This window comes from Carassius carassius, chromosome 1 (genome assembly GCF_963082965.1).
Source record: "Carassius carassius chromosome 1, fCarCar2.1, whole genome shotgun sequence".
Lineage (NCBI taxonomy): Eukaryota > Metazoa > Chordata > Actinopteri > Cypriniformes > Cyprinidae > Carassius > Carassius carassius.
The window spans coordinates 51,618,129-51,636,825 of NC_081755.1; the positions used below are offsets into that span (position 1 = coordinate 51,618,129).

General features: G+C 38.6%; 2 protein-coding genes across 3 annotated transcripts in view; both read right to left on the bottom strand.

Annotated features, from left to right (window-relative positions):
* Positions 1-18,697, bottom strand: part of LOC132156835 (gastrula zinc finger protein XlCGF57.1-like) — a 295,441-nt gene that overhangs the window by 34,256 nt on the left and 242,488 nt on the right. The gene's annotated exons all lie outside the window — the stretch shown is intronic.
* LOC132144237 (uncharacterized) overlaps positions 266-18,697 on the bottom strand; it is a 36,207-nt gene continuing 17,775 nt past the window's right edge. Inside the window, exons 6-14 of the mRNA XM_059555049.1 lie at positions 12,113-12,222; positions 11,932-12,022; positions 11,728-11,844; positions 11,614-11,629; positions 11,321-11,467; positions 1,765-1,892; positions 1,204-1,541; positions 532-1,008; positions 266-353 (exon numbers count right to left, since the gene is read on the bottom strand). Of these exons, the coding sequence (XP_059411032.1) occupies positions 266-353; positions 532-1,008; positions 1,204-1,541; positions 1,765-1,892; positions 11,321-11,467; positions 11,614-11,629; positions 11,728-11,844; positions 11,932-12,022; positions 12,113-12,222 (1,512 nt within the window). The remainder of the gene's footprint in view (positions 354-531; positions 1,009-1,203; positions 1,542-1,764; positions 1,893-11,320; positions 11,468-11,613; positions 11,630-11,727; positions 11,845-11,931; positions 12,023-12,112; positions 12,223-18,697) is intronic.

Below are 18,697 nucleotides of genomic sequence, written 5' to 3' on the forward strand. Positions count from 1 at the left end.
TAGCCAGCCACAGATTCCACTGATGTCTGAGAGTTTCTGGACTCTTGTCATCCCAGTCATGTTTTGTTCTACAAAGCTCCTGCAGTATTTGCTTTGCAGGAAGAATAACTGGAGAAAGTATTCCAAGGGGATCATAAATGGAGCTGACCATGGACAATATACCTCTCCTTGTAAGAGGCTTTTCCTGTAGGGAAAAGAGGCTTTTTCCTGTAGTAGTACTTTGAAGTGTCTGTCTCAACACACCACTGAACCCCTAGAGCTCTTTCTAATGGTAACTTTGGTCTTTCTCCAGGTCCAAGTCCTTCACTGTCTTAGCTTTGCTCTCCTCACTTATGGATGCAAGTACAGTGCAACTGTTGGACATCCACTTGGTCAAATTAAATCCTCCTGATGCACACATCTCCCTTAAGTCATGCATTAGAGCAATACCCTGCTGTTCACACAGACGTCAAACAGTCATCCACATAGAAATTCCTAAGGACTGTCTGAATTACCTCTGATCTATGCTGTGCACTGTTGTCCTTTGCACACCTTTGCAAAGCGTAGATTGCAGAACTTGGGGAGGATGTAGCACCAAATAAGTGGACACTCATTCTGTATTCCTCCACTTCCTGTGCAGTGTCCCCTTTAGGCCACCAAAGGAATCTTAACAGATCTTTATCTTTAGCAGGAACTCTGACCTGATGAAACATCCCTTCTACGTCTGCTGCAAGGGCAATCGGCTTATGTCTGAATCTCGCCAGAACACCAATAAGAGAATTACTCAAGTTGGGTCCTTGCAACAGTTGTGAGTTGAGTGATTTTCCTTGGTAGGTAGCTGCACAGTCAAACACCACTCGAGGTTTGTGTTTTTGTGGGTGATACACCCCGTGGTGTGGGATGTACCAGATTCTGCCAAGGGTTCCTTCAATTTCACTTGCAGGGATTTTCTCAGCATGACCTTTGAGTAACATGTCCTCCATGAAACTACAATAGTCCATGTAGAAAGCTGAATTTCTTTTGAATTTTCTTTTCAGAAATTGAGAACACAGAGAAGCGACAACATAGTTGTTGGGAAACATTACATCTCTTTTTTTCAAAGGAAGGTCAATGCAGTAATGCCCATCAACAAGCTCTATGGACTGTGATACAGACTTCATAAACTGTCTATCCTCAATGGACATTTCCAAATTTTCAGCTTGTTCACATTCAGGAAAATCATACCTCATTTGCTGTTGGATTAGGTTCTCCAAAGTTACCACTGAAATCCTGTTTGCCATCACCCGTGTCCATCCTGTGTTTCGGTTAGTTTGGATGTCCTCTCTCTCCAAAGGTCCATTTACAATCCAGCCCAGGATGGTCTTGACAGCATAAGGCTCATCTCCTCTACTGTTGATGACCTTCCATGGCTCAAGAATCTTAGGTACATTTGTTCCGATTAGTAAGCCAATACCCACATCGATCTGAGGAAGATGCACCTCTTCAAGATATTTCCATTTCTTAACATCCTTCTGTTGCGGAATGTTTTCTCCTTTAACTGGAATCTCTTTTTGAGAGAACACCTGAGGGAGATCCACAAAATTATTCTCGTTCAGTCCACTTATTTCCAGTTCGGTGAAAACATGTGTACTAACAGACCTTTCCTGTCCCATAGTACGCAGCAGGATGTTTGTTTTCCTGCCAGTTAGTTTTAATTCCTTCATTAGCTGCTCTGTACAAAATGTCGCAGAACTTCCTGGGTCCAAGAAGGCGTAAGTCAAAACTTTTTTTGGACTTAACTCTAACTGGTACTATGGCTAAAGAGCACACCAAATGACCAGCCCCAGTGCAGCCACAAGTTTCGCTGGTGACAGTGTCGGTGACAGTTAAGGAGCTGTCTCCATCTTGAGATTTTGGAAGCACTGGCTTATTTTCTGGGAGATGAAGAAAGGTCGGATGCTTTAATGAGAATTTTTGACAATTTAGTCTTTGCACACAACCTTTGCTCATGTGACCTGGTAATAAGCAACCATAGCACAAGCCTTTAGATTTCAGAAAGTCAAGTTTTTCTTTGTGTGGCTTATGCTTCAGAATGCTGCGAACGTCCAATCCATGGTCTTTATTACAGCATAAGCAGAGGGCTCCATGGCTTGCTTTTGCTACATCCTTTTCCTTTGTTCTTTGTTTTTTGGGTTCTGGAACGGGTGTCACACTTGTTGCAAATGTGGTTTTCCTTTCTTTCACTTGTAAGTTACTTGATCTGTTTGTTTTGAATTTGAGATTGTCTTTTGCCATCGTGTTATCCTGAATATTGCCAAACAGTGGATGCGAAACAATCTTTGCCTGCTTGTCTACAAACCTAACCAAGTCACAGAATCTTGCTCTCAAGCCAGTCCTTTCTTGAAGCTCACAGGCAACTGCTCTCCATTTTTCTCTCAGTTTGAAAGGAAGCATTGATACAATTGCACGCATGTTGCTTGGACTGTCCATTTCCTCAACATATTCCACACTGTCAATAGTGTTGCAACAACCAGTAAGGAAAAGAGCAAACTCATTTAAGGCTTTATTATCCTCAGGCCTTAAAGCTGGCCAGTTCAGTGCCTTTTCTGTATAGGCAGTGGCGATTGTGTACTCATTGCCAAAATGTTGGTAGAGTAGTCTTTTAGCCTCTTTGTAGCCCCTTTCAGAAGGCACGTGTTGACAGCTGCATACCAGAACCTTTGGTTGCCCCTTGGTGGACTGCTCTAAGAAGTACAATCTGTCTTTGTTATTTTTTGTCTTATTCTCTACTCCATGTTCAAAGGCTCGAATAAAGAATGTGAAATCAAGCGGGTCTCCACTAAAGACTGGAGTATCCATAGGCGGAAGAGTAGATAAAGACTGCTGTTTTATGAAAATCTCAGCAATGTCATTTTGACGTTGCATTATGTTGAACAAGCTTCCTGTATCAACATGTGAAGGAATTCTCACATCTGACCTTGTTGGTTGTGATTTAGCAAAATCATGTTGCACATCACTGACTCTTGGAACTACATCAGTATCAGGTGCTAGCTCACGAGAAAAAATGTTTTTGGCCGTACTACTTGATTAGGTGTAGCTTTAAGGGTTTCTGCAATAGTGGCAGCCCTAGCTGCATTACCAGATGCATCAGAAACACTACGAGCTGGTTCATACATGGACAAAACCTGAAGTTTGGCTTCAGCCGCAGCAATAGCAGTTTGGAGCTCTAAATTTTCCCTCTTTGCTTTAAGCTCAGTTTCTTATCTCTCAAGCTCTTGTTTCTGTTTCAACGCATTAGCTCATGCCAACAGCTCTGCCTTTTCAGTTTCAATTTTCAGTCTAGAAGAAGCTGTAGATGAAACACCTGAAGCCACCCGACTACGAGATTTTTTTGGAAAGAGAGGCAGTTGTGAAGAAGAGATAACCATTGAGGCACTGTCATTACATTCAACCTCTGCATCACATTGCTCTGCCTCTTTGAATTGGAGTTTTACTCTTTCAACCCAGTCTTTAACCTTGTCTGCAAAGTGCTTAACTGCTTGAGACTTCGGTTCGAACCAATGTAACTGATCTAAATATGCCTCATCATCTGACATAAGTTCTCTGGTTACATAATTAGTGTCTTGGAATGCAGCAAAGGACTGTGCAAACTCACCATTTATGCAATCATACACAGTGTCAACATTACCAGAGTCCTCAAGTAAAGTTTCAATTTCTCTCATTTGCCTTGTTAAATGTCCCAGCTTGGCTCTTCTAGTTCCCAACAACTGTTGAAGCCGTTCCTCTTGTGCTTTAACAGTCATCTTCGGCACTCTTTTAGAGGCCGTGTTCAATTCCTCTGTTTCCATAGTAATCAATGTTCGTGTTCAAAGCGCGCATTGCGTTCATCATGAAAGCAGATGAGATCGCCCTATTGCGATGCTGTGTGGAGACGCAAACATGGCGGGACCATGACGCAGCAAAGTTCAACAATATTCAAAGTCCAATAATATCCCCAAAACGTCCGAAAAATTTGTGAAAGCTCACTAAAGTCCGATCAGCTACATCCGTAGTGTATGTAATCCAAATGGCATCGGAGAATCTCAGCCGCGAATCCCGCGATAGTCCGTAAAAATCCAAGTAACGTTATGGTCTTTGATGTTGCGTGAATCACTCGATAATCTTCTCGTTAAAAACAAAAATATTGCTCGCTTCAGATTAAAAAGAGAAGTTTTCTTACTTTGCTGTAGGTGCAAAGTCCTATGTTAACTTCCCTGGAACAGGAAAAAACTTTCTTACTCGTCACAGAAGTCAGTCAAAAGGGTGCAATTTTAATCAAAACACAAAATTACAAAATTATACAAAATCCTGATGGCTCCTGTAGCCTTTCCTATGGTTTCACCTGATAAACCTTTAACTGCTGTTACCTTGAACGTTTAAACAAGAGTTATTTATAATGACCGAAGAAACGGTAAGAAAACAGTTTCTCCCTTTTTTTCCTATACACGAATTACTTCCCGTACAATTTTCTGCCCCCAAGTGGGCGTAACCATTACAGAAATTAGCCTGTACATCAGAAAACATAGGAAATAGTACTGATATATATAGATATATATAAAATAGACACAGGAAATATCAGAATTACAGTACGGCTCCCATGAAAAAAAAATAGTAAAAATATTTAGTAAGCATGTAGTAGAATTAGTAGAATGTTAGTAGAACATTTTCACTGTTTACAATGGCAGGGCCTGCCATCTTTTTGGCTTGCTGTTTCTGATTGCACTTTAACCTCAAGGGGGAAATCCAGATAAAATCCTAGATAGTAAAATCAAAACAAAATGAAGTTAAAACTTGTTTTGAACAATTTCTTTGTCATCTGAATTAGCCAGAATTACATTTTATATTTTGGGGGTCTAAAATGAACACCTTTTGAAGTCATGCAGATCAGTATAAAAACATTTGAGGGGAGTGGGGTTGGTGGTCATGATGTTTGAAGTCCAGGGTTTTTCCTGGGTCAAAAACGGTCTTCGGTGGAGGCTGATGGTCATCCACACAGTAGAAAGAACTCTACCCACGTGATTTGTAAAATACTACAATACATTTTAAACAAATGCAATGAAACAGTGTGTGAATTTTGCTCATTCATTTTTATTAAATAATGAAATATAAAAATAATCACTGTCAAGTAGGGCTGGACCAGAATATTTGATTATTTGAATACTCATTTGGTGGGTTGGCATTAGTGTTGGTTTCGTCAATGGCAATTATGACTAAATATCGTCGTAAATGAACCTTTATCATGTGACGAAAACGAGACAAAATGCAAGGTAAATACTGGTCATGTGACGATGTCTATAATTAAATGAATAATGCAATATTGTTGATGAATAAAAACAAGACTAAATGTGGTTTACAAAATAAAAACTATGCTAAAAATGTCTCTTAATTTTTGTTGACCAAAACGAGACAAAACAAAATGTAAAAATTTTTTTCATCTCGTTTAGTAACGTTATTATTATTTTGCAGTATTTCTGTTTCCTATGTCTCACTGTGCAGACGCAACTGACGTCACTTCCTCAAGTCCCACTCGCGGGGCTTGATATATTTATATAGCGCTTTAAACAAAATACATTGCGTCAAAGCAACTGAACAACATTCATTAGGAAAACAGTTTCGATAATGAAAACATGATAGTTAAAGGCAGTTCATCATTGAATTCAGTTATGTCATCTCTGTTCAATTAAATAGTGTCTGTGCATTTATTTGAAATCAAGTCAACGATATCGCTGTAGATGAAGTGTCCCCAACTAAGCAAGCCAGAGGCGACAGCGGCAAGGAACCGAAACTCCATCGGTGACAGAATGGAGAAAAAAAACCTTGGGAGAAACCAGGCTCAGTTGGGGGGCTAGTTCTCCTCTGACCAGACGAAACCAGTAGTTCAATTCCAGGCTGCAGCAAAGTCAGATTGTGCAGAAGAATCATCTGTTTCCTGTGGTCTTGTCCTGGTGCTCCTCTGAGACAAGGTCTTTACAGGGGATCTGTATCTGGGGCTCTAGTTGTCCTGGTCTCCGCTGTCTTTCAGGGATGAAGAGGTCCTTTTCTAGATGCTGATCCAGCATCTGGTCTGGATACGTACTGGATCCGGGTGACCTCGGAACAAAAGAGAAACAGACAAATATTAGCGTAGATGCCATTCTTCTAATGATGTACCAAGTACATAGGGTGTTATGGGAAGTGTTTCCGGTTCCGGTTTACCTAATTAATGCAGCCTAAAAATCCTTTAACGGATTTGGATAATAAAAGCATATTAGTATGTTATGTGTATGCCAGGTTAAAGAGATGGATCTTTAATCTAGATTTAAACTGCAAGAGTGTGTCTGCCTCTCGAACAATGTTAGGTAGGTTATTCCAGAGTTTAGGCGCCAAATAGGAAAAGGATCTGCCGCCCGCAGTTGATTTTGATATTCTAGGTATTATCAAATTGCCTGAGTTTTGAGAACGTAGCGGACGTAGAGGATTATAATGTAAAAGGAGCTCATTCAAATACTGAGGTGCTAAACCATTCAGGGCTTTATAGGTAATAAGCAATATTTTAAAATCTATACCATGCTTGATAGGGAGCCAGTGCAGTGTTGACAGGACCGGGCTAATATGGTCATACTTCCTGGTTCTAGTAAGAACTCTTGCTGCTGCATTTTGGACTAGCTGTAGTTTGTTTACTAAGCGTGCAGAACAACCAAATTAAATGGATGCCTCCTTATTGGGACAACAACGCCCTCCCTTTTTGATTATTTCCTTCATTTATATTGAAAATTCCTGTTTTTTTATGTGATTTGAAATTTGAGAAGGGAGAAAAAAAAATCTAGTCAAAAGGCAGAATTCAACCTGGGAAGATTGCATCAAATTGTGAACACGATTTTCTGCACCACTAGAGCTAGTAATTTTGACTAGCTCATTAAGAAATATATAAGGTTCCATTAAAGCGTAATATTACAATATACACAGTGAAGTGCAACAGAATGTTAATATATTGTAAATAAAATACTACACAGATATTACACGCAATGCAAATTACACACGCATGCGCTGTCACCACGTTAATGCGCATGCGTGTTATATACATACCTTACGAGTTGCCATGGAAACGGGGAGACCGACAACACTGGCAAGCTGCGATTTTCACTGCTTTCGGTAAGTTTAGAGTAGACCATGAAAATCACACAAATATTAGATGCCACTGTTCCTTATACTTCTCTTGTTTGTATTTGACACGCTTATGTTGAATTTACTTCATAGAAATGGTTTAGTGTGTACGAACCACACGTTAGCATCTTAACCGTTTTAGAGGAGGTTTGTTTATTTGTTTATTATTATTATTTAGATCCCCATTAGCTACTCCATTTTATCAGTAACTATTCTTCCTAGGGTCTTAATTTTTAACAGAATATTTACATCAAAGCAGTACAACAATGAGGACAAATACAGAAGTGCACACAACATCTTCTTAATCGTATAACACACACACACACACACACACACACACAGCATAACACATATACACTAAACATAATAACAACATAGGCTCTTCCAAATACGAAATATTACCACTCTCAGTATTGTATAGTAAATAAAATATAGTATAAAAATCAAATTTAAATTGCCATAGCTCATTATGCATTCATTATTAATTACATAATTACAATTACTCCAAAGTAAGTAAACACAATGTCAGTCTTTTGGAAAAACTAACATTGTGACCCTCTGAAACCAAAAACAACGGGAGTGAGCTCCATGCCACCATTGCTCTAAAACACGATGTTCTTTGCAGTTGATTTGTTTGACAGACAGGTAACAAGAAACGCCCTTCACTTGATTGACGAGTGGAATAAGTATGAACATCACTGAAGAAAGTCAATCTATTATAAATAATTTCAGGTGCTTTTGTAATAACTATATTTTTTAAGATTTTAATAAGAGAATAATTACGCTTCTTACATGAAGCCAGGCTAACTGATGGTTCATTTCCCTAATACTCGTTCTAAAAGAACAGTTTAGTACAAGCCTAGAAGCTTTATTTTGTGCAATCTGTAATCTGTTTAAATTATTCTCTGTAGTTGCAGCCCAAATGTTGGAACAATAGTCCAGATGACACAAAACTGTCTGAAAACTGATTACACCGAAGTTTCTGTATGCGAATTGATATGCATTTCCTGCAATGGTGAAGTACAGCCATACTCCTGCCCATTTTATTCAATATTAGTTTTATCTGAGCATTCCAGGTCAACCTGCTGTTCACAATCACACCGAGCAATTTTGCCTCAGCAATTTGTTCGATGACCAAACCACCAACTGACAAATTCAAAGCAAGAGAATCTTTTAAAAGATGATTAAATCCCAACATCATACATTTACTCTTCGCAACATTAATAATTAACTTATTTTCTATGTTCCAATTTTCAATTAATTTTAATTAATTGTTTAATACATTATTAAAGCCCATCTTTCAAGTTAAAGATCCCTGTGAATGAACGTGTGGATAAATAGTGTAGGAACTCGATTTGCGTGAAGAAATTAATCATAAAAGTGCATAAAGTTTTTTTAAAAGAAATTGTGAGTAAAATTACTTCCGCTGTGAAAAACGCTCTGATCGGAAGTGACGCAACGGCCGGTAAATCTCATCACTTCGTAATGGAGTCAGACAGTGAAGAGGTTGCAGTAGGGGTTAAAGTCAGCTCTTAAGATAGGCCATTGCTGTATAATTATGAGCCACCTAGGCGAGAGAGGGGTCAGGCAGAGTTAAGGGGAAGGGTAAATGGACAGAGGAGAGAGATAAAGTTGTGGTGTGAGGAGAATCCGTGGAGAATTGGGCAAGTGTCTTGGTGAGTGACCACAGGCTATAGCTAATTGTGGCTAATGTTTTCTCCATGTTTATCACATTGCAGTATCTTTAATAAATAATATTTAGCAATTTTGCTGTCGACTTTGTTGTTTTTCAAGCATCCATGTAGATTGTCACCCTCTATGCCAGCAACACGTGTCTTAAAATGTTTAATATAGAGCTCAGATTTTAAATGAATGCTGTAGCTTACATCTGTGACGGTCAGCTGGTCTGGACAGGGATGGAAATGCTGTGCATTTCTGCACAACATAGTTTATCGTGAAATTTTGTAGAAATTGCTAGCTGATTTTTAATCAGTAACTGCTTTCAGACCTAGGTGTCCGCATGTTCTGCTTCTGCAGATGTCAAGTGTTTGGGCCGTATATTTGAACAACATAAGCGGCCAGCTGGAATTCCGAACTTAGCCGGCTGTTATACTACTCCCCTATTAGTATTTCCGATGGACATTATGTAAATGAGCTTGCATGTACTGCGGAGTACGTGTATGAAAGCAGTTAGTGTTCCGGCTAGGACGGGAATATGCTGTTCATGTAAATACAGTCACTGTTACAAGGATCTTTTATTGTCACGTGGAGGGATACTGGGTGTAAGGCATGCAGATAAATGCATCTAATTGACAGCCTATACTGTGAGTAGGGTGAGTTTATCTTAGCACATTTTGTTTAACGGGTGCTTGTGTGGTAGATGTGAGGCTATGCCATCAGCAGTGGTGAGTGTGTGCTGTAGGGAGGTGTATTGCTATACAAGACTGCATTAGTTTTTAGCCATATTCATTCTGTCATCATTTACCCGCTACAAAATATTGCAAAATCTTGAAATTGAAAAGAAAAATACCTAATTTGATTAGTATCGATACTTAAGTGATAACAATACCTGCTGTACATCTCAAGAAAAGAAAAGCCAGTGTGTTTGGGAGCAAAGTGCAGAATGAGGGAATGGTAGGCCTCCAGGGAGAATGTCTGATGCTGAGGTGACAGTGCTTTCCTGACAGCTACAATCTCCAGTTTAGTGGCTGCTGGTGATCCTGAATAAAACATGTTCTGTCATATAGTCTGTCGCATTCCATAACACAAGTAATTATTAGTAGGGGTGGGAAAAAAAAATCGATATTGCAATATATTGTTGTGCTCTCTGTCACAATAAATAATTGATACACTAACGCCCAATATCGATATTTTATTACAACACAAAATGATTAATTTACCCGTTGTCAGTGTCACTACCCAATAACTACCCAATATCTACCATTCTGTTTGCGGGCGGCGCTGTTCGAGTAAATAGGGGTAAAGTGGCGCAAACAGCGGCCGGTGAAGAACACAAGTTAACTAACAACAACAGAGAATTGCAGAAAAAAAGAAAAGCGAGAAGAATGGCGGAAAACAATAAAAAAAAATCAAAGACCCACCCGCTAGTTTACACTTTGAAGTGTGTAGACACTTCGGGTTTTACGAGACAGTCGACGGAAAGGCACTGGATAAAGACTATGCAATCTGCAAGAACTGCTTTGCAAGGATAAAATATAACAGCAACATTACGAATCTGCATATGCACCTCGTTCGCTATCACGGTGAACTACTCTCAGGTAATAATGAGGGCAAACCAAGTCAGCCGACAATCACTACTGCGTTCAAAGCAAAGCTCCCCTTTGGGTCGCAGAGGGCACAGAGTATCACTAAGTCCATCGCCAAATTTATTTGCAAGCACCTTCGCCCTTACAGCGTGGTCGAGAATGATGGATTTTGCAGAATGTTGACAACACTGGAACCGAGATACGAGATACCGAGTCGTCGGCACTGCATTGTATGCAGATACCAGAGCCAAAGTGGAGGGTGCGCTCCGGTCTGCTAAACGTTCCTCAAGAAGAATATGCCTTGATGTGTCCACTGTTTACAGTAACTTACTACTGACGTTTCAGTATTATGGTTTACACATGTTAATGTTCATGTTGTTTTGTAATGTTCATGCACTTTTATCTGTCTAGATGTACAGTGTTTACATTTAAGACCAGGAGGCAGTTAGTTATTATGCAAATGCATATTTTTTTGCACAACGTTGGAAATGTTGGCGTTAATAAATGCATAAAATTTCCTGATTCCTTCTTTTTCTTTTCAGTCACATATATCATGATATATCGTTGATGAAATTTCTTCCAATATATTGAATATCGTAGATATCGTGAATCGTGATATTATCATATCATGGACCACATATCGCCACAGAATTGAATCGTGAGGTACCTGTATCGTCCCACCCCTAATTATTAGTACACATGAGGTTACGCATTGATAAAACCAAACTAAACTTAACAAGCACTGAAAAAAAGTTTAGCCTCAAAACATTTGACATCTTTTAACATAGGCTACTATGTTGTAGCTGGTTCCAGCCACTCCTTGGTTCTTGCCTCTCCTTCCAACGGTGAATGTGCGCAGCTGGTAAATGCAGGAGTGCTGTGTTCATGTATGTCCTATACATGATTTATCATACCCTGCCATTTTGCCTGCATCTCATCTGGATCTCCTGTAGTGGTGGAAACTGCAGTCCAGCAGAGATGGTTGATAATGACTGGCTTCCACCACTTCAGATCCTTACAGTCCCTCTCTTTTGCAACAGCATCCAGTGCTTTCTGTACACCTGTTCCAGAGCAGACAAACAGAGCAGAGCAAACTAATTATTAGGAAAGTGAATTTAACTACAAAAAACAAGTCTGTCATATAGAACTACCAGCATCACAATACATACTTTTCCCAATATGCCAGACGTCAAAAAAAAATTCTCACATACCCACTTGGCCACCTAAAACACAAATTGATTTTATAGAATTTAGAATTTATTTTGAGTGATACTGTGCCTGTCAATGCTGTTCAGCTTTAGATCTCTCCTAGCATCATTACCTGCCGATTTCTGTCTGTTATCAGAGCAGACACTTGCATGTCTTGGTCCATCAGGAACTGTATACTCCGCTTTAGACCCTCTAGCTCACACCAAGAGCTGCTTGGGACTTCTGAGCTCTGTAAAACCAACTGATTATTACTGAACAGTAACAGTAATATCAGTAACTAAATCAGACACAAGATTTCTGTGTGACATCAACTTACTTGGACAAGTTGAACATCCAAAACTTTGTTATTTCGATCCTCAATTAAGGAGTAGCTGCCATATTTGGCACAGTGTCCAGGAGAATCTGATCTAAGAACGTCAAAAACAGTTACATTTAGAGGTTAATGCAAAAACACATTGACCTGTTCTACATCAGTGACCTGAGCTGGACCATTCTACCTGCAGTCACCAGACAGGATCAATCCACCCCCAGTCTCCTTCAACTCCCTGATGATCCCCCTCTGCTCATTCCTCCAGGCCTGCACGATGGTAGGGTTAGTGTAATAGCGCTGATGGCGGAAAAAAGTGCCGGGACTTATGCACTGCAGTCCAAACAGCTTAACGCTCTTAACCACAAGTTCCGCAGGCCTGAAAGATGAGAGAAGATTCTATACTCAAGCAGCTTTAAGATGAGGCAGTGAAATACCTGTATAGTTAAGACACAAATAATTAATATACATACTGTACATTCACAGACTATAATTCAGCTCCTCACAGACAGTTAACAAATAAGACATTACCTGCTTGACTTTTTAAAAAAAATATCACTAGGGCGGGCGCTAAAACAAGTTCAATGCAGGAAAATTCATGCGTGAATTTAACCGACTAGTAGGATACATGACCATGCAGTCGCACAAATGCGACCAGATAAAATTTTAACTTGCACATTCTCAGAAAATGGTCGCGGTCTGGAACCCGGTCTTATTAGCTCAAAAAAATAAGTGTCAGGAGGCTCATGTGCAACCCCACGGGGTGTAACAAGAGTAAGCTGACAGCAGCTAGTTGCTAGGCGGGCTTTCGTGCCTTCATGGTGCTAACGTTAACTTCTCAAAGTCATGCCAAGACTAATCCATTATAACGTAAAAAAAAAAAAATACATTTGCAGAAATTACATGCAGAGCTACATTTCGATGCAACAATTTGTATAAGGCATTATAAGACTTACTGTGCAAAGCTCCCGTTTTCGACACGCAGATTCTCTGCTAGTGCTAACGTTAATGTTATACTCTTCACGCCCACCAGATTTTGCAGGTGGACTTGCATGCACCGATGGCACAGCTCCATTTGCCAACCTAACCCACTCTTTTCGTCGAAATCCCATGCGAAATTCCATTAAGATCTCCTTGGTTGTATCTGTCCGGTGTGAAGTGTTTTTCACTAACCATCGTGTGTCTTGTCAATGAGGAGGCAGCAAAATTGATTCTCTTTGCCTGGACGAAACGTATCCAAGCACGGAAATCTTTGTGTTTCTTGTTTGGAAATCGGTGGACTCGATGGCCAGACAAGTTGGTGTTGTTGCATCCAAAACAAACACGAGAATTCACCATTGTGACAACTCAAGTCTACTATAACTATAATAACGAAAATCTCTCTTTTTTTTTGTTACCACCTCTCAGACTACGTAAACCAGGGGTGCCCAACACTACTCCTGGCGATGGACTGTTCTTCAAAGTTCAGCTCCAATCCTAATCAAACACACCTGAAGCAACTAATTAAGGTCTTCAGGCTTACTTAAAAATTAAAGGCAGGTGTGTTTGATCAGGGTTCGAGCTAAACTTTGCAGGACAGTCGATTGCCAGGAGCAGGGTTGGGCACCCATGACATAAATCCACACTGAAGAACCAGGGCGGCAGCGCCTAAGTTTTAGTGATGTGTCATTCTTGAACGATTCGCTCATTTTGAACGAATCTTTAATGTGACTCGGGAAGAACGAGTCGTCTCGGGGGGTGATTCGTTAGTAATTCACCTGTGTCAGTCAATGCAGTCTTGAGCCTGAAAGAGAATTGATTAGTTCATAGTTCCGGTCTATTGGGTTTTTGACTCGTTCCTTAATCACGTGACAGCCCCATACGCTTAACCAATGCAGTCTGAGCCGGAAAGAGAATTGATTAGTTCATAGTTCGGATCTTTCGGTTTTTGACTCGTTCCTTAATCACGTGACAGACCCATACGCTAAACCTATGTAGTCTGAGCCTGAAAGAGAATTGATAAGTTCATCTCATGAGTCTTTCGGGTCGAATCGTTTCTTAATCACTTGACAGCCCAATACGTTAAACCAATACAGTATTGTGCCGGAAAGAGAATTGATTAGTTCATCTTTCGGGTCTTCGGGTTGTTCGTTCTTTTGACATGACAACATTGGTTAGAGTAATTAGTTAATTTACAACCTTCCTTACAAATGGGTGCATAGTACTTATTGTTATTATTTATTATAATTATTGGTTATGCTTTAAATTGTGTCCATATGATGGTGAAATTACTTTTATAAAGAAGAGATTTTTTCGTGCTATAAATACTTTGTATTGTAGGCTTGGATTATTATATTATTATATAGCCTGGTGTTTATTTACTGATAGACAGTCAAAAAGACAAATTCATCAATATTTTATTTATAACAGGGTTTTATTTATTTATTAAATAATAACACACCACAGATCCTGAAGAAACAGTAACAAAAACACAGTGACAGAAGTGTCAGAAATAGCGTATGGGTCTGTCACGTGTTTAAGGAACGACTCGACCGTAAGACTCAAGAGATGAACTAATCAATTCTCTTTCTGGCTCAGACTGCATGGTTCAGCGTATGGGTCTGTCACTTGATTAAGGAATGACTTGAACCCGAAGACTTGACAGACAAGAGATGAGGTGAGCTAATCACAGACTGAAGACCCAGGTAAAAAATGAATTAATCTTTTCTGTATCTTATAGCATTTTAGTTTTGTATTGTTTGTAGTGTGATCAACGTTTACATCGCAGTCAGTTTTTGTTGTGTTTATGTAGTTATACTGCCGCACGAGCACGAGCTCTCGCTCTCTCCCAGCGCGCACACGCCTCTCTCTCTCTGCATCTGCTGTGTTCAGCGAGGAGCAGCACTTTCAGTTAAAAAAAGATATTCTGTTGCTTCTAACTCTATTTTACATGGAAGTATAGCCGAAGTCACAGTACAACCATTGTCTTAATCTTGTGTGTATTTGATTTGATTTCATTAGACAATGAAAATCGGTTGGAAATCGTCACATCCGTTTTTTTTTGTTTTGTTTTTTTTTAATGGCGAAATTAAGCCCTTTACATTAGTATTACGATTGATAATTATGAAAATGGAAAATTAAACAGTTTAAGTTCATTAAGCACAATACAATGGTGTTTGGTGGAAAATGAAATATGTTTCTGTTGTTTTAACAAAAAAAAATATCTGTGTAAAACGAACAGTGCCACAAAACCATTTTTTGTGTGTGTTTTTTTCCACTATCTTCATACAAGAAAGGATTGACCTTGTAAATGATTCAGGAAAACATGTAGACATCATAGCTTTCCATCTCCTCTCACTTAATTGCCATAGTTAAATTCCATAACATGCCAGTTACATGTGATACCAATTTCACGTGTTCGCACATGCATAAGTTCTTGCATAATTTTTTTTTTGTTCTTAGTTATTGCCTTGATAATAGAAAATATGAGCTAGGCATCATGTATGACAGCTGCCAAAGTGAGATATGAGCTACAAAATGACCAGATCCTGCGGATATAAAGAAGCAATACAGAAGACTTATATGGCCTGTATATGCACATACTGTATATGCACCTCAATTTTGCCTATATGTGGCATATATATGCATACATGCAGCATATATATTATCATATATGTGTGTATATATATGTGAATATACACTGCATATAGGTTTCACATATGCACATATATCCTCATATAGGTTCTTTCCATGTGGGACATGTTGCTCAGTGCACATCACCTCATAATTCATGTACATCTCATGCATCTCAGGACGTCTCAGGATTAACCGTTCCTGGTACATGGTTCCTCTTTAGAAGTTTTTTTCAACCTAAAGCAGTTGCGTGCAAAGCTTACACAAAGAAATCAGTGTCCCTATAGACTATATATACTACCTTATTCATTGTATGTTGAAAAGATACTTAAATGAGATTAATGCAATCAATGCAAGTGTTACATAACAAACAATTTCCATAACACCCCTAAACTGATGCAGCAGTGGTTTTAAAGGAGGACGCTGCCCTGGATGATGTAGAAGATCATCATCTTCCGTCACATACTGTGCTTATGGGGCTTCTTCACGACTACACCAGTTATGCTAAAGAGATCATGAAAGTTGACAGTGATGCATGATCTGTATTCATGGACTATGAAAAAACTGTAAGTGTATAATTTGTAAAAATTTTAAATGCTTGTTCTGTGTTGTTTCGTGGAAATGGAGTTTGCCATTCATACACATGCTCACATTCTTTCACACACACACGTTTGGTAAATGTTATAATATCAATGTATTTCTTCTTATACACATGAGTGTTACTTTTTGACTGTGTTCTCTTGTTTTTAATAAATATTTACCTTTTGATAGTTCTTATTTGTGTGTAAAAGTGATTTTAAAATGAACAGGATTTGTAGGTTTAATGCCTAGCTCAATTTGGGTTCATTTTAGTCTAGCAAAATATCCCAAATTTGGTTGTTTTCTGTAAGGGGAACCAAGCCTTTAAACAGCATTTATAGATTTACATAACAAATGTCATGTCTTAAATACTATTCTCATTTGCAATAATCAGTAGGCCTACTAAAATTCGTTAGTAGTAGCTCAGCACCATCAGTGATTGAATGAGATCTGGCACCACTTGTCGGAGACTTAGCACAATTTCAACCATCTCTGAAATACATTTTTCATTATTTTTACTTTTACTATAGAGAAATGTTTCAGAAACTTCCTCATTTGGTTAACGAATGGAAAAAAAAATCGAAAGCAGAAAATGTGATAACAGGGTGTGACTTAAATATAGTCCCTGATTCATTGCTAGACCGGAGACTGTGTATAATCATACTTATTAAATTAATGTAAAACTATAAATCTGATTGATTATTGGAGCGTATCTTACCCAAACATTATTCAGCAGGCATGGTTTAACCCCTCAGGAAATGGACAATGTTCGTGATTAGATTTTTTTTTTATCAGTGAGAAGAAAACAAAAACAAATACAAAAGGAACTGATTGGGAGAATAAATTTATTGGCAGTTAATAAACAGGAATCATCAGAAAATGTAGAAAAAATAACAGTCAATGAAATATGAATTAGATGAGTTGTACTCAAGAAAATGGAAAAAAACTGATGGAGCTTATATTTTTTCAAGAGCATGGTGGATTGGAAAAGGAGAAAAAAAGTTAAATGCATTTTTTTTTTGGTCTTTAAGAGATAAATAAATTAAGAAGTAAATAATAAATGATACTATATCCGATGATCAAAAAATCAATCATGATGAAATTTAGCTTTTTAGGTATTAGCCTTTATAAATACAATTGTAAAAATGATGAATGTGATTCTTTATTTGTGAACATTAGAGATAATAAAACTAAAATTAGAAATACAAATACTTAATTGATTATGAGTTGACTTTAGAGGAAATTTTTTTAGCTATAATATATATATATATATATATATATATATATATATATATCAGAGCCGGCCAAGCCACTAAGCGACCCTTGCAATTGCAAAGTGCCCCGTAGCCAGTAGAGGGCCCCCTAGAGTCACTCTAAAAATTATTGTTTCTGCAAGTATTCTCGTAAACACAGTCGGTTATGTTTTAAGTGAACGTATACAGTGGCCTGCTGCTCAGAGAAATTCGCTGTACCGGATAAATCTGTCTCTCTCTCTCACTGTAAAATAGACGACGTTAAAGATACGCAATGGAGTAGACCAAACTAAACAGGGAGGGAGGGCAAAACACTCGGATCGACTCACTCATCCAGGTGGCCAGTCCGCCCCTGAGCGCAACTGCCCGAGCGCTTTGGAAAGAAAGTGTGTGTGTGTGTGTGTGTGTGTGTGTGAACTCACTGGGCGCGTTGACACCATAGACAGTAAAAGACAGTGACACAGCGACCCCATTGGATTCAATGGAGACAAGTGAAGTCGTTATCTCTTTATTCCTGGGACAACTTTGCCATCGGAAAGGGTGTGTCTGCCACGGGCTGTCCACAGGCTGCGCTCCAGACTGACCACACATCGTGACATGTTACATTTCTTAAATAAAAATTGAAAAAAGAAATTATCGCGGCCGAAAAAATTATCGAGCTCATTTTTTTTATAGTGCGATTAATTGATTTATCGACTATCACGACAGGCCTACTATTTACATCATTAAATTAAAGTTTACGGAAACTCGTTTTTCCTCGTCAATCATTCTCCATTCATAAACATCCAAAAAGGGCGCGTCTCGTGCACGGTAAAACTCTCTCCAATATATCATATGATATATTTACATTATAACACTTGATCTCTAGATAAAAGGCTGTGGATTTGCATAAAATGACTTTATTTTGTGTATTTGTATTTTATGTTTGTTGCTGTTTTTAAACGACTCGCTACCGTCTGCCTGTTAGATCACACACATCACAAGGACTATGAATCGGCATCAAACGCACAATAACTGGAATTTAAAACTGTGAAGAAACAAATGATCAATAAACTGTTGGACAGATATACATTAGGATTTGTGCGCTCGACATTTCTTCGCTTTGTGCCGTGAACGTTTAAATGCCCACTTGAGCAGCGCAGCGCTGCACACTGTGACTCCATGTTGCTTTGAGCACATCATTCTGCACAAATATGGATTTTAATAGTTCTATTGAAATATTACCTAATTCTTATTATTGTTACTATTAACCTTGTTTGTGGTGTTTTAGATGTTATTGTTAATTTTGTTTATTTGAAAAATTCAAACATTTAAATGTTCTATTTATTATT